The sequence below is a fragment of the Girardinichthys multiradiatus genome, chromosome 21 (genome assembly GCF_021462225.1).
Source record: "Girardinichthys multiradiatus isolate DD_20200921_A chromosome 21, DD_fGirMul_XY1, whole genome shotgun sequence".
Classification (NCBI taxonomy): domain Eukaryota; kingdom Metazoa; phylum Chordata; class Actinopteri; order Cyprinodontiformes; family Goodeidae; genus Girardinichthys; species Girardinichthys multiradiatus.
The window spans coordinates 11,028,703-11,045,855 of record NC_061813.1 but is presented as its reverse complement, the minus strand read 5'-3'; the positions used below and the strand labels follow the sequence as shown (position 1 = coordinate 11,045,855).

The window sequence follows — 17,153 nt, the reverse complement described above, 5'->3', positions numbered from 1 at the left end:
TGACTGACAGCTTGATGTGGAGTATATCTAAACCTGCTAAATTACGGAATCATGAAGGTTAGACATCAGAGTTTGAGTTGTGGTACTGCACACCTGCATTGCATAGACACAGTTACAGACATGTACAAATATACAAACTTTGCAACAATGATTGCTAGCTTGAGTCATGCAAATATTTAGTTCTGTCAGAACTTTGTGGATTTTAGTCCTTAAGAGACTGCAGAGGAGTTCCCTAATCGAATCAGGTGCTTCCATCTTTTGTTGTGCTCCATTATGCAGCTTATGCTTCCATAAATGAACCAAGACACAGAGATGAATGAAATGGAAAGGTTTTGATGCCGAAACATTAAGACCTGACTATAATTGTGAGTTATTGAAGTTGGCAGCAAATCAATGTAGTAAATATGTAAACTTGTTCCTGCCAAACCATGACTGTTCTATGTTCTAAGAGATGCAGTGCTCTACTATGAATGTTCTGACTACTCACCGACAGAAGGGTGATTTTTTGGAAAACAGTGAGACAACATGTTCTTAATGGATAATGGTACAACTGAATGAAATATATGAATATAATTACCATGGCAACACTAAATAAATTACCATTGATTAAGTGACATGCTTTCAAACTGATATAGTGGCTTCTTATTGACTGCAGTAATAATTTGCCTTGATGTCCCCTGAACTATGTGAGTTGCCTCTCATAGTCCCGAGGTCTGTCTAGCAGACTGAGTTATTGACAGTTTCAGCTTCACACAAACCTGCATTAAGCATTTGTACATCATGTCCAATAGTAGTACATCCTGCATGATTACAATTTAAAAGTATTACTTCATTTTTTGTTGCTCTTGATGCTTTCATCTTCAATATGTCTGTGAAAATGAATTGATGGAGAATGTCAATAAAGCCTATCTTACCTCAAACGGGAAAAACACAGACATAGATCTAAAGTAATAAACAATTTCAAGAGGAAGGGTATGTTAAGTGGAGCAGTATTTCCCATGTGTTGTGGATCATCAGATTTTTATTCCAAGGTCATTTGGATCACACACACCTTTACTTCCGTCGTGGGTTTTGCATGCTGGGGTGAAAATTGGGATCTGTGGGCTGAAGCATTCTATGTTGAATTTCAAGCAGATTCACACCAAGTACTGGTGCCTTAGTAACACATAGATTTGCACCAGAAGATTGAAACTAGACTGGTGGATTTTTTTGACTGTGAAAAAATATGTTTTTCTGTAATGTGTGCAGTAGAACGTGCTAAATGCTGCAGTCATTATAGCCAAAAAGATGGTAGGAAGCGGTCAAAATGTTTGTAAACATTTGAGTTGCTAAAACTAATATTAGTTTGCTCTTTTAGAACTATAGTATAAAATTATGACTGGCATTCAAACTATTTTTCTTATCCTTTCTGCGCTGAGCACTTAATAGACCTGTAAAGTTTTATACAATAAATAACTGTCATAAAATAATGTTTTTCAATTGTTCTGTTTACAGGATGCTTCTAGTCAACCAAACAAGCAAACAGAAAATAACATTTTAAGTATTTCTCAATTTTATGTGTCATAAATGATAAAGTAGGCATTTAAGGTAAAATATATTTTTTAGTATTACCAAACAAAATGATGCATTCTGTACAATAAAAAAAACACAGCATTTTCATCTGTAAAATTGCTTTTTGAGGAAAGTACGTACCTAGTTTTTTGAGGTAATGGTGTCTGAAAAGCATGTCTCAAGAATGATAGAGTTGACATTTTAGGGTTAGTTGTTTATATTAGGATCAGTGGTGATGATACACAGAAACGATTACTGAGCGGCATCTTATGTTGACAATTAGCCTGGTAAGCCTTCTTTTTTATGACAGCAGAGAGGATGTAGGTCTAACCTCAGCTCTGAGATTTCCAAAAAGCTGCCAAAGTTTTGCACATTTTGTGACAGACAGGTTGAAAACTCAAAAGCAGCAGCAACTTTGCAGTTATATATTCAGCGTTCCTGTTATCTTTTTTTAAGCCTAACTCTCTCTCTTTCTTTCTTGCAGCCTAAATGAACATTGGACATGTAGAAACTATTGCATCTACTGATCAGAAAATCAGTCAGGCCTGATCAAGCACAAAATAGTCTATTTTCTGTACATTAAAAAAATCTTGTAAAGAGCTAAAACATAGGTAAATTATGTTGCAGGATTAATTATTTTGATTATAAAATTTTTATTTATGGGACTACTGTAAATGTAATATATGTACATTTGTACATATCTTTATGCCTTTATATGCCAATGTACAGATAACTCAGACATTTAAGTTCCAGTTCATCTCTAAGAGAGATTGCTCTGAGCCTTCTCTCCTCTTACATCCAGGTTTATGACTCTTTTTACAATGTATAGGCTGCTGTGTGAGGAAGCATGACCTTTCTTAACCTTGTGTCCAGAATACTTAAGGGTGATCCTTACGTCCCATCGAGAAATGTGACAGGGATTAAAATAGTTGTACCATTGACCCTTACCTTTACCGTACGATTGTATCATGATTACCAGGATTTAAAGAGGTGTTACTGCAACACTCTACAGGGCTTTTATTAAATAAGATACAGTGCATCATGCTGGAAGGTAGGCTAGAATATTTGCAACAAAATCTTGGTAGACATTCTTATTCAACCAAACATTTTCACAGTGAACATCTAGATGTATAGTAAAAACTGTGACCACTGTATTTTTCCAAGTGAAGTCCCAGGGATGGTGTTGATAACACCTGTAACACCTGGGTTATGTTGGTCCATAGTATTCACTAATGAACTCGGTGCACCTTAGACGTTTCATTTTCAGAGGAGGAAGCCATTGTCATCAAGCCCATTTTACTAAAGGTTTAGATCAATTGCACTGATGTAGGAACCGGTCCTTTAACATAGTGGAAAACTGGTGAAAAATGGCACAGAAGTCCCCTGGTGTGCATAAAGACATTGGTTGTACTGGTGTGTACTTAAAGTGATTACCTGCCGCAACCCATGTATGGGTTTTAAAGCCATGGCAGCAGGGATCAACTAATGATCTCTCCTCCAGTCAAATCAATAGGCCAAAGTGTCAGAGAAAGAAGGACAAAGCAAGAGAACAGAGAGGGGAAGAAAAAGTGTTGGTTGTGTGATGGGTAGAGGATATCATAAAGAAGAAAGAAGACTGTGTGGGGCTTTTAGTGTGCCCTCTAACCTCACAGGTGAATGTTTGAAGGTGCAGTGCTTGGTCAGTGGGCAGAAGAAGAGGAGTCATCCTCTGGTCTGTGAGGATGAATGCAGCCAGGTGGCACTACAGGTCTAACTGCTAATCTGTCTGTGCTTGCTCTGTGCAAGAGGGAGGAAGAACATCTCTGCTTCAGTAATATGGGAGAGCTTCCATGAGCTGAGCACAGCAAGGCAGGTTGGTTGTACTTATATAAAGTCTTAGAAATGTGACTGTCTCTGTGATGACAGCTGATCATCTTATCCTGAAATTCAGCAATTGTGGGAGTGTAGATGCCTTGCAAAAATTTTTCCCCTTGGAACTTTTTACACTGTGTCAACCACAACCTTTAATGCATTTAATGGAATGGTATGTGATAATTAAAGAAAAACTAAAGCATAACTGTGCAGTGAAAGGAAAGCATAAACTTTTTCAATTTTCAACAATATGGCTTGCATTTGTATTCAACCCCCTTTACTATGATTACCCTAATGAAAAATCACTACCATTGGCTTCAGAGGTCACCTAAATACCACCTAGAGTTCCTTTTGTGTAATGTTATCTTAGTACAAATCCAGTTATTCTGTGAAGTTCTCAGAAAGAGAACATTAGTGAATACAGCATGAAAATTGGGATATAAAGTTATGTAGAATTTTAAACCAGCATTAGGTTAAAAAAATAATATTCCAAGCTTTTAACATGTTACCATTCAATCTAGCATCTTAAACAATCTAAAGAGTTTAACAGAACTTCAGTGCTGTCCATGTAAACGAGGTTGGGTAGGGAGAGTTTTATTCAGGGAAGCAGCCAAGAAGCCAGTGGTAACTCTGGAGAAGCTGCAGAGATTCTCAGCTCACGTGGGAGAACCTGTTGACACCGCAACTACAGGTCCTTCTCAAAATATTAGCATATTGTGATAAAGTTCATTATTTTCCATAATGTAATGATGAAAATTTAACATTCATATATTTTAGATTCATTGCACACTAACTGAAATATTTCAGGTGTTTTATTGTCTTAATACGGATGATTTTGTCATACAGCTCATGAAAACCCAAAATTCCTATCTCACAAAATTAGCATATTATTAAAAGGGTCTCTAAACGAGCTATGAACCTAATCATCTGAATCAACGAGTTAACTCTAAACACCTGCAAAAGATTCCTGAGGCCTTTAAAACTCCCAGCCTGGTTCATCACTCAAAACCCCAATCATGGGTAAGACTGCCGACCTGACTGCTGTCCAGAAGGCCACTATTGACACCCTCAAGCAAGAGGGTAAGACACAGAAAGAAATTTCTGAACGAATAGGCTGTTCCCAGAGTGCTGTATCAAGGCACCTCAGTGGGAAGTCTGTGGGAAGGAAAAAGTGTGGCAGAAAACGCTGCACAACGAGAAGAGGTGACCGGACCCTGAGGAAGATTGTGGAGAAGGGCCGATTCCAGACCTTGGGGGACCTGCGGAAGAAGTGGACTGAGTCTGGAGTAGAAACATCCAGAGCCACCGTGCACAGGCGTGTGCAGGAAATGGGCTACAGGTGCCGCATTCCCCAGGTCAAGCCACTTTTGAACCAGAAACAGCGGCAGAAGCGCCTGACCTGGGCTACAGAGAAGCAGCACTGGACTGTTGCTCAGTGGTCCAAAGTACTTTTTTCGGATGAAAGCAAATTCTGCATGTCATTCGGAAATCAAGGTGCCAGAGTCTGGAGGAAGACTGGGGAGAAGGAAATGCCATAAGTCCAGTGTCAAGTACCCACAGTCAGTGATGGTCTGGGGTGCCGTGTCAGCTGCTGTTGTTGGTCCACTGTGTTTTATCAAGGGCAGGGTCAATGCAGCTAGCTATCAGGAGATTTTGGAGCACTTCATGCTTCCATCTGCTGAAACGCTTTATGGAGATGAAGATTTCATTTTTCAGCACAACCTGGCACCTGCTCACAGTGCCAAAACCACTGGTAAATGGTTTACTGACCATGGTATCACTGTGCTCAATTGGCCTGCCAACTCTCCTGACCTGAACCCCATAGAGAATCTGTGGGATATTGTGAAGAGAACGTTGAGAGACTCAAGACCCAACACTCTGGATGAGCTAAAGGCCGCTATCGTAGCATCCTGGGCCTCCATAAGACCTCAGCAGTGCCACAGGCTGATTGCCTCCATGCCACGCCGCATTGAAGCAGTCATTTCTGCAAAAGGATTCCCGACCAAGTATTGAGTGCATAACTGTACATGATTATTTGAAGGTTGACGTTTTTTGTATTAAAAACACTTTTCTTTTATTGGTCGGATGAAATATGCTAATTTCGTGAGATAGGAATTTTGGGTTTTCATGAGCTGTATGCCACAATCATCCATATTAAGACAATAAAAGACCTGAAATATTTCAGTTAGTGTGCAATGAATCTAAAATATATGAATGTTAAATTTTCATCATTACATTATGGAAAATAATGAACTTTATCACAATATGCTAATATTTTGAGAAGGACCTGTATAACCATAGCATGGTTTAGATCAAAATGATTTTCACTAATGTTCTCCATCAAGTCTGTCTGATTTAAAACTATTTTCCAAAGAACAATGGGCGAAAACCTCTGTCTGTAGATGTAGTTGGTAAAGCCATTCCCCAAAAGACTTTCGTAACTGCGTTGAAAAGAGGTGGTAGAAAATATTGACTCAAATACTCAGAAACAATACAAATGCATGCCACACTTTTCAGATTTTATTTGTGAAACAGATTAAAACCCCAAAAAATGCATTTAGGTTTGTAAAAAAGTTCAAGGAGCATGGAGAGTTCTGCTAAGGTTGAAACATTGAAAGTCTACTGTATATCACAGACTTTTCAGTGGTTTATTGATAAAAAAAAATATTTGGCCTGAGACACGGTCCCAATGAAATTCAGTGTTCCCACTACTGTAAGTAATGATTACCATAATCATATTGACTTTAATGTGTTTCAGCTGTTAACTGTAATTCTGTTAAGCTTTAGCATTTCAGATTACTTATTGCATTACTGCTACTTGGCACACCCTGACCAAAAACTTCTGTTCCGTTTTTAGCCGGACAGTAACTGGAGCAGGGATGTCGGCAGTGTTTATCTGCTTTTGGACAAAGTGACTCATAAGTGGTTATTTCTAATTACAGTGAGACTTAGGCCACAGTGACAGTCATGTTACTAGAGAAATCTTCTCTGAGCTTTGCTAAACAAAACCCTCTGTGCAACAAACTGAATAACCCCTTTGTGAGAGAACCAGTTTTCCATGGGCCAAATATCATAATTGATAATATTTAGTCACATGTGAGCTCACATAGGCATCTTAAAATTGCTTATAAATGTTGATTGTTTGCAAAAGCTTCATTATATTAATGTTTTTTTTTTTTCCCTCTCTCCTCTGGGTTTATTCCACAAACGAAAAGAAAGAAAAATGCATAAAAGGTTCTAGTGTTTTTCAGGATTGTTGAGGTCATAAAAAGCATAACAGCATTTTGATTTTAGCCAAGATATGAGTTCTGGGGTTTGGTAAAAACAGTAGTTGCATTCACAGTGGTCAGGTTTTGATGCCTGTGGTTATTTTTGCTCTGGGGCTATTAGATAAGGAACAGCTTGAAATAAAACCCACGATGCTAGGGTCACTTTAAACAGCTGGTATAACTTTCCATGTGCATTAAATAAGTCTCCATCTTCAGAATGCGCTCTATTAATTCAGCTATACTAATAAGAATAGTTAGAATAGAGCCATTTTACCATAAGGAACAGATGCAATCATATATCTTGATGGCTGATGGATGTGAAACCTCTAGATGGGATTGACACTGAGACTATTATGAGCTGGTAAAACACAGTGGTGGTCTAGTTGGTGGCTTGATTTGAACCTGGTTTCCTGTTCAGACAGGTTTTAAGACGAAAGAGCTTGTTAGCTTCCTCAAATGTCCCCACAGATCTTAAAATTGTCTGCTCTATTTGACCTTTGTGTGCCTTATTTCATTTTCCCAGTTATATGGTCATGTTTGCCCTCAATTGCAACAAAGATAAGATGTATCAGCTGTGAGTGGGCTGACTTGGCTTATTATGCTGACAACTGCAGAACATAAAGTGCTACAGTTTCTCTAATTATTTTCACCTTTCCAAGAATCACTGTTGGCTGGGCTACAGCTTTTCAATAGACATTTAACGTGTGCATGTATGCATGGATGTGTATCTGGGTGTCTGTGCACTACTTAGCAAAAAGAATGACTTTAACAATGCTTCATCTGCAGTTCAGTCTTGCGTCGAAAGGTCCTGACTGGAAATGTTTTATGAAGCTCCAAGGTGTTCTAATTAAAACTGTCGTATGCCAAGTACCACGCTGTCCTGAAGGAATACAGGGTGATTATATGTAATTTATTGTCCTGAAGATGACAATGTGTGAACACAAGTCAATGTTACGCTACGTTCATGTAAGTGACATTAACCAACCTTTTGTAGAAAGGCAAAGCTACCGTGTTACTCCAGGTTGTAGCCCTGATATTTTCAGTGCAATAATGAGATACCTATGGTTAACAACTAGGGATGTCCTGATCACATTTTTGTCCCTGATACAGATCTGAGTCATTGGCTGATACAGTCCCTGTCTGATACCTATTTTATATCAATGCCATGCACATGTGGCATCAATGCTGCACAGGTTGATGGCTTGTTGGAGTAGCCCTGTTACATTCATTGGCTAAATAAGTTAAAACATTTAATTTCCCGTTGGAATTAATGATGCACTTTAAAAATTGTATTAAACTGAATATGTTTAATACTGTAGTGAATAATAAACAATAATGTGTGGTCTGCATTAGTATTGTGATTGTGTTCCACCTAATTTAGTAAAGAATAGGGTTGTCAAAATAATTGAAGTATGGATATAATTGGTATATGCAATATTCACATCAAAATCGATATAAAGTGACCCATTCACATTTGCGCAAATCGTTGCACTTCTTTCGTCAGCAGGGCAGCAGTAACAGAGGCACTCTGCCCCTTCCCTCTCTGAGCTGCTGCTGGAAGTTTTAAACTCTGCTAACATGGCGATTACAGCCAGAAAAGAGACCTAATGCTAACCTCTTTAGCAACAGTGAATTAGTAAACCTGCTAGATGACATAAGCTAGTGCTATCTGTTTAAATATTAGCTTCATGGACAAGACAGCCCAATGACGGTGTTCTGCTGACCTTATCTCCCCCATCGGCATGTGTTTCCCGGTTTCTGTTTTCAGTCTTATTTCATTTAATTTTTTTTTAAATTTTGTTGACACACAGAAAGTTTGGTGCAGCTGCGGCCTTGTTTGTGGAGATTATTACACATTCGTCTTTTGGAGGAGTTTGCTCAGATACGAGGTGTGTAAATAATAGAAAATGGCGGCTTTGATCCAAAATAGCTTACTTCTTGTAAGGTTTGGACCATGGCTCCAAGATACTTTTTTTGTAGGTCCTGAGAAATGGAGTAAAGACGAAAATTCAATCTGAGAGACTCACCCCTCCTTCAGCTTCACCCTATGGCTTCTCCGTGCGTCACCATGCCAACCAATCAGCTTCAAGTCTGCAATAACCCTCAGCCAATGATCCTTCAAGGCTCCGCATTTAAAGTCTCCCATTCATGGATCTCTCTGCTGTCAGTCGAGCTTCGATCTTCCTCCACCCCATCGCCTCCATCGGATTCTCAGTTCCATTACCATCAGGCCTCCTCTCCATCACCAGTACCAGATCCGGGAGAAGACAAATCTAATTCTAATCCTAAAACGTACATCAGTTCATGCATTATCAGCATTCATGTCTTCCTCTGGGGTCTGCACACCAAACAAATAAACATCCATTGTGTAACTTCTCTAATCGCATTTTGTGTTTCTTATTGTGAGTCTCTACAGGATTGAAGTTACATATGTGTACCAAATTTTATAATACTGTGTCAAAGCATGACTTGGGGATGATTTTTTTTTTATGTTCTAGGGGGCGCTGTGGAGAAATGAGGCCACACCCACAAAATATTTCACTGGATCTCTTTTGAGGGCTGAACTAAGCTTGATCATATTGAATTTGGTGCAGATCAGATGATATATGTGGAAATTAGAGCCAAACGTATTGCCATGGCATGTGTTACACGCTGCCACGCTGCCACAGGCACACCCGCGAGTGAAATCTCTCAGTGTTGAAATGAAGTGAGACCAATTTGTTATCTGTTTTCTGACACAAATTCAAGCTGATTAGGTCAAGAAGGTCAGAGGGATCTATCCAAGTAAAAAAAAAAGTGACACAGAGAGAGGTGGAATACTTCTGAGCTAAATGACATAAATCCTGTTCTGGAAAACATAGAAGTAATTAACTTTTTACCAATACAATCGCATGATTTAGAAGAGTATGAAGAGTAAAGCTACTGGTTTAATGGCCATTAGAGATCTTGAATGTAACTGCATCTGGATCTGGTCTGTTCATTGATTTATACTGTAACAAATATTATTTTTTGATCAAAATGCGATTGATCTGCGTTAATAAAATACAAAGCCTCTAATTAATTAAATACATTTTCTAAGTGTGTCCTACCACTAGTTTTGAGATGACTTTTTATTGCGATACCGTGTTGTTATGTTTGGACACAACTTACAGCTAAAGGTTGTTTAAAACCTTAAAGGTTTGTTTTTAATGTCATACAATTTAGTAGTATTTCAGCTGCTCTCAGCTTAGTTCTCCTAAAACTCTTTGTCCATGAACATGGATTTAAGATACATTGATTATTTGAGTGCTTATACTGTATCTTTGACAAATGACTTTCAATGAATTAGTTCACCTTTTCCACTTGATTTTTCTTACACACAGTATATAAAGTGTTTGTTTTCTGTCATCCCCATCCATGTTTTTTTTTATTTTTTTTATTTATTCTTTGTTTTGCTTGAACAAACCCTTAGACTGAACTATACATTCCACTGCTGTGCTGATTGCTGCTCAGATTTTCTTCCACAGTGTGCATTTATTATGTTGAGGACCCCAGTCAAATTAAGAAGACCCTCATGTTGGAATCATGCCAGGGTAAATATTGTTGTCTGCTGTTAGTGATTAAGGACAATTGTTACTAAGCTATTTAATTTGGAAAATGACTCCTTTTATAATGAAAACAAAAGCAAAGACCACAGGAAGTTCTGAAATGCCTTCCCTAATGGTAAGCAGGTGATCTGGTAATGGTCTTGACTTTGGGCTGATGCGTGTGTCATAAACTGAGTGAATCATCCAACCAAGCATTGTAATTCCACTTCTTATGCAGCTGAGCAGCTCTTCTGCTGCCCTTGGTGTTGAGTGCTAGAACATTCCCAATTGACTTTGACTCCTGAGGAGCAGCAAAAGAACAATTCTGAATGTCCTCAGCAGGGAGGGTTGGGAGGGACAGAATACAAATCAGGAAAGCTCTCCTAAGCATTTGTCCTTGGAGAAGAGTGAAGAAAAACGACTGAAGCTACTTCTGTCAAAAAAGTTTTGTCTGTAACAATAACAGACTTAATTCTGGTTGGCAGATCTTTTAAGAGTCCCTTATATTCATAATGTCCTTTTGTGGTTGTCAGTTGCCTGCTTCTATTTGACAGGTGTACTTATAAACAATCAGAATTTGTTTTGTCTTTATATAGGTCAGGGTATAAACATGGTTATGCATAAACTGTCATACGGATTGTGATGAAAGGTTGTGTAGAGGTGGAGAAGGGTAAAAAAACAACATAATAAATTTGTATGCAGAATCTTCTTCAGAGATATACCCGTCTGTCTTTTCTAAAATTTGCCCTGCTAGGATTGATTTTAGCCAATTGCAGTTTTTCTTGAAGAACTGAAATACCTACATAAAAACATAATTCGAAATGTTTTTTCTTATCCTTCTGTTGTAAGTGATCATTAATCATTCATATGTTTCATGATGTGAATGTCAGGCTGTAAAGAGCTGTAGCTGTAATACAAAATTATTGTGGAATTTATGTGGAATCTGTCTGTCTGTCGGTCGGTACAAAATGTTATACCACTAGCGGTACTTGCACTAGAGTTTGACAATGATGGTTGTGAAAGACAGTGTTTTCTTTTGAAAAGTTTCTGGCATCCCTGTAATTCCTCTGACTTCAACACTTCACTGGTATTGAAAATAGCTAACATTGAGTCTTCATTGCAGCATCACCAAAGAGAGTTTTCTGCTTGCTTGGTGTTTGTGTGTTGTTGTTTCAGTATGGTGTGTTTATTGATTAGAGAAAAATATAATTTTTCTAACTGAGTCACCGATCATGAGTAAACAAGCTGAAAATTGCCAGTTTCTCAGTGTGTTTCTGTTTTTCTTGAGATTTGAAGTTTTATTAATGAACAATGTAATTTTTTAAACGTTGTTCTAGTTTCCTCTGTGTTTAGCATTGCAGATGTTCCTCGGATTTGCACTTGTTTTAACCTTTTTCTGCCAGTGTCCTTGAAGTGGCTTAAATGAAATGTTCAATGTGCAGTCACATAGTGTTACTGTCCTTGTCTGAAGTTATCTGTTGGCTAGATGCTTTATCTTGGCAATTTGTAAAGCAAGATATTATTATGTTTATCACATATTGTCTTTGAAGGAGGCTGCTTCTGAAGTTGCTTCAGCATGATCACATATTTGTCAGATATTGTGCTATCAGGCCTCCCTGACTGTGTGGAATTGAATATTGATGAAGTTTTAAAAGTTTGAAAGTCATACTTAAAGTACTTATGCGATGCTTCCTGCTTAATTTTTCCCTTTTAATGTCTCTTTGTCAGGTCACTTCCAGCTCTCTCCAACTGTGAACATGCCACAAGGTGACACAGTGATGATTGAGGAAGATTGGCCACCCCTGCTTCCTGCCCACCTGTCTGACCAGTCGTCCTCCAGTTCCCATGATGACATGTGCTTTGCAGGAGAAAGCCCGGTTGCCTGGTTTCATGAGATACCCAGGCAAAATGAATGGTAGGCAGCAAGTTATTCTTTGGAGCTGGCTGAATTTTTCATTAATCGCTGAACTCTAGATTACCTCTGTGTGAAGAACAGCAGGACAGAAAGAAAAATGTATTATTGTTATTCTTGTTTTTAGGTTTTTTCAAAATTAATAACAAATGGTTACTACAAAGTAGTGCCTATTTATTTTACCTTGATAAAATATTCACAACCCTTAAAACCAGCAAGGTACACAATGATGCCAAGGACAACCCAGTTAAACAATTTAATCATTGCAAAAAAGAGGTAAAATTTTACAATATTGTTCATATACAAAGAAGATCTTAATACTCACATACTGTGCATTGAAACAACATTTATATGCCTTCAACAGTGGTCTACAGCTGCTCTGTAAAAGCCTCAGAGTTGTTTTTTTAAAGAACGTTAGTGGACAAAGAGTATCTTAAAAAACAGGTAACGTTTGAGCTTACATGTAAATTGCTTTGTATAGCAGAAAACCTCACGCTGCACAACATTTTGAACACATCACACCCCATAGTGAAACACGGTGGTGGCAGCATTATAATTTGGGGATGCTTTTCCTCTTTTAGGACAGTGAAGCTGGTCAGAATTGATAGGAATAAGGTTGGAGCCGAATATAGGTCACTCATAGAAGAAAACCTGGGAAGGCTGAAGAAGGCCTGAGACTGTACCAGAGGTTCACCTTCAAGCAGGACAGCAATACTAAGCATACATACCATGGAAAGGTTCAGATCAAAATATACTAATGTGTTAGAACAGCCCAGTCAAATCCCATTTAGAATCTGTCGCACAACTTGAAATTTTATGCTCTCCATCCAGCCTGAGCTGTTATACTTAAAGAGGAATAAGCATAAGTTTCAGTCTGTAGATGTGCAAAAGTAGGAGATATATACACCAAGAGACTTGTAACTGTAATTGCAACAAATGATTGTTCCGTATACAGTCATTTTTAATCGATTAGAATGTTGTTGAAAAGTTCAGGTATTTTAAAAACTGAATTTACTGAAAAAATCTAAGTGAAACAAGTTATTTCAATTAATTACTCACAGATTGATGTTTTCAAGATTTTATTTCTGTTAAAGTATGATGATTTTCTATTTATGGCTAACGAAAACATGATATTTAAGATAACAATATTACATGAGATCAATAAAAAAACATTTTAATACAGAAATGTGGGCTTAATTAAAAGTATGTTAAATACCTGCTTAAAGGTTGGTATTTTGAAAAGGTACTTTTAATCTGACAAACAAGCCTTGGAGCACATTCTAATTTACTGAATTGACGGTAAGTATTGATTTAGGGAGGCTGACACGCATGCATGCCACACATTTCACATGTATAAAACTTAATTTCCTTACAGGTCAAAATTATGCTCTACTTTGTGTTGTTTTATCACATAGAATGTAAGCAAAATACTTTAATGGTTCATAAATACTTTTCCAAGGCACTGTATTGTACAGTGTAATAGCAGCAGGTAAACCAAACAAAAGAAACAAAGAGGACATTTGTGAAGACACTAAATAGTTGAATTGCCTTGACTGAATCTGTATTTGTGTTATTTGAAATTAAATGCATTGGTTTGAAAATTAATTTCACCAAACTAAAATTTTATTCATTTGCTGTTAAAATGTATTTCATTGTATTGAAAATTCAGTTTGACTATTTTCACTTTCAGGTCTGATATTCAGTTTCACTTCCAAAATTCAGTTGTTTTGTGTCACAAATCCGGGTCCTTGAGGAGAGCCACAGAGTAATCAAACACAGATTTATCGATTTATGTTTAACATCAGTTTAAACTTTCTTTACGGCATGTTGAGCTGGAGCATACATGAGCTAGGCGGATGTCAATCACCAAGTCAAATGAGCATCTAGAAGAAGCGTCATGTACACAAATGATGGTCAAGCAGTAACACTAATGCTACCTGTAGCTATTAGCTAAACATGTCAGATTAGCAGAGTGTGCCACCGCTGTTACATCGGTCTGCGTTTCCTCTGCCCTTACCTCAGCGTAACTTCTGTTGCCTAACAACCACAACAGCGTAAAGCGCAGAGCTGAACAAATTGAGCCTTAAGGTTAATACCGCTGTCTCCACTGTAAATAACTACATGGTTTTTATTTACTCTTGTACATATTCCTGATGGCTTATAATCCTATTTTCTTTAAAATATTCTTGTTTTATGACCTTTTACATTTTATTCTTGTTAATTATTCAGCCATTTAAAATGTTCAAAATAATTTTTGTTTTCATAGATATAAAAATTTAACACTGTAGATAAAATATATTGATGACAAATACCCTTTGTTTAATTTATTTGTAAAGCTTTTAAGAACTTAAACACTAACATAATGGAACAAAGTTTAAATCAGTTCATTTGTAGAGCATTATAATAATAGTGATGAATTAACAAACCATATATTAACATTAGATATCATCTGACTGAAATGTATCTGTGTTTAACTTCCACCCATTGGGGAAACTCAGCAGGAGTTTGAAAACAATGTGCCGGGTGTCAGCTGTTCTCTCGGGGTTTAGCGGACCTCAACCACCTGGTCAGCTGACAGCTGGCGAGGCGAACCGGCTGCTGGGGCAGTGGGAGTGGACATCTCCAAATATGGCGGAGCACTTGTCCAATTCAGCAATATCTTGATAAACTGACCAGATATTACAGGTTTCCACAGCTATATTCCAATCTAAAAACATTGTAAAACTTAGTTTGTTTTTTCACAGAATATATGTGCAATATATCCAATTTTATCCACAGCTTTTCTTTCTCATCTGCCATTGCTACTTCCGTTTAACCAAATTACTTCGACCCGCAATGAATCATGGTATAGGGTGGGCCACGGAGGATACACCAGACCCATCCTTCAAATCTGGGGAAATGAAGGACGCATTTGTTGGCTGAATTTAACGGAGCCTTTGAAGTTGGATACCTGTGAATCAGTAAATGTGTGTCTGATTAATCTGTGGCTTCAAGGACCCAGATGTGTGACACAAAAAACTGAATTTTGGAACTCAAATTGAATTATAGAACTGAAAGTAGTCAAACTGAATTTTCAATACAAAGCAAAGCAATTTTCAAAGTAAACCAATTCAGTTTCAAACCTTTACATTCAGTTTCAATTTAGTGAAATTAATTTTCAAACCAATGCATTTAATTTCAAATTAGCAATACAGATTCAGTACAGATTCAATACAGAGCAATTCAAATTCAGGCACAAGTTTCTGCCCATATACGCAGCTTTAAGAGTAAACTTTTGTAACAGTGTGTGCATGGTTGTGTTTGCTGTAAATGTGTGTAAGGGTGTTTGTTATATAATGGATTAGCAGTAGTAGTCAAACTGTTAGTAAAAGACTCTTGAGGGCTCATACTGTTCCTCCACCTCCTCAACCCCAACCACCCATGGAATTTTAGTGTCCATGGATGGTGCTGCAGTCGGGCTGTGCAGACCACAGCCCGACTGCAGCACCATCATAAAAAAATGAAGCCAAGGCTCATCAACCTTGTTAGAACACTTAATCTCTGTTGGGACTCGGCTGCTTAAGCTGAGGAACAGTTTAATAGCAGGCTTGTTAAAAAAGGTACACATTTCAGCAGTTCAGCTGAGCTAAGGTAGTATGAGCATTGACTTGAAACTGTCTTTATCGATGCATTGTTTAGTTCCTGGAAATTTTGTGTTAAACTGTTTTTATACATCTGGTACCTGTTTTTTTTTTTTTTTTTGTGGTGCATGACATCTCAGACTTTATGCCAAAAATAGACTTGCTGAGTCAATTTGTTCCAGAATTTTTAGTTTGCTCTCTGTAAAGTCTCCCTCATCTCTCCTTCTGTTTCTGTCTTTCTCTGACTCATTTATTATGGATGAGTGGATTTGCTCAGCATGCCTGCTGTTCATGATGTCAGAGGTTTGTCATAGTGAATTAGGTCTACAGCATATGTCTGAGATGCACTCAGAATTCCTCACATCCTGGCTATATATACACCCACAGAGACACATGCCATACACAAGCATGATGTGTGCACACAAGGCAGGAGTTTGCCACATACCAGCGCCTGGAGTTATTCTGAATAATTTATAATGGGAAGTCACAGACACACATCAGCCACACATTCACTTTTACTCACAGGCTAACAGCTGGCTACAAACAGCAAGTGTACATCGTCATTCTGACTTACTTATACTGTTTCTCAAAAATCTTTTTGAGTTCTCCCAACATCCCACTGCACAAATATCCAGCATTAACAGAGCTAGCAGGGGATGTAGGTTAGCCAGACCCTAGTGTCCTGGAACTGTTGCTTTTTAATTAAGCTCTTGCTACAGTGCAGTCAGGGGTCTGTGTGGATTGAATATGTATAGTGCAGAGCTGGGAGAGTCTCACCTTTGGCCTCTAGCATTATCCGGTCTTCTGTCCTCATGGGAGAACTTTACCAAGGCCAGAGCTATGTACATGCAGTGCATACACAAGAGTGGCTGGATAGCTTGTTAAATCACTCTGTTTTAAGCTGTCTCTCTTGTCCTTTTTACTGTCCATACAATTGATCAAATTAGCATATTCCCTTTCCTAACTTTAATTGCCTTTATTCAACCAGGTTCCAGATACATTGCATTGCAAAATGTGTACACGCCATTTAAACTTTCCCTCCTCTGTCACATTACAACCACAAACCTAGAAATATTTTATTAGGATTTTATGCGATACATGAACACAAAGCAATTCAATTCAATCCAATTCAAAAATACTTTATTAATCCCAAAGGGAAATTAAATGTTGTTATAGCTCATATTATGAAGGTTTCCTCAAAGAGCCGTTGTAGATGCTAATGGCTGTGGGCAGGAAGGATCTCCTGTAGCGCTCTGTCTTACAGCAGATCTGAAGAAGCCTCTGACTGAAGACACTCTGTTGTTGTAGGACAGTCTCATGAAGAGGATGCTCAGGGTTCTCCATAATGTTCTTCATTTTATGAAGAATCCGTCTTTCCACAATG

The 17,153-nt window shown here is 37.9% G+C and overlaps 1 protein-coding gene across 1 annotated transcript in view; it reads left to right on the top strand.

The window, feature by feature from the left end:
* Nucleotides 1-17,153, top strand: part of LOC124858061 (partitioning defective 3 homolog) — a 479,264-nt gene that overhangs the window by 274,624 nt on the left and 187,487 nt on the right. The window contains exon 16 of the mRNA XM_047349799.1: nt 11,966-12,152. Within this exon, the coding sequence (XP_047205755.1) occupies nt 11,966-12,152 (187 nt within the window). The remainder of the gene's footprint in view (nt 1-11,965; nt 12,153-17,153) is intronic.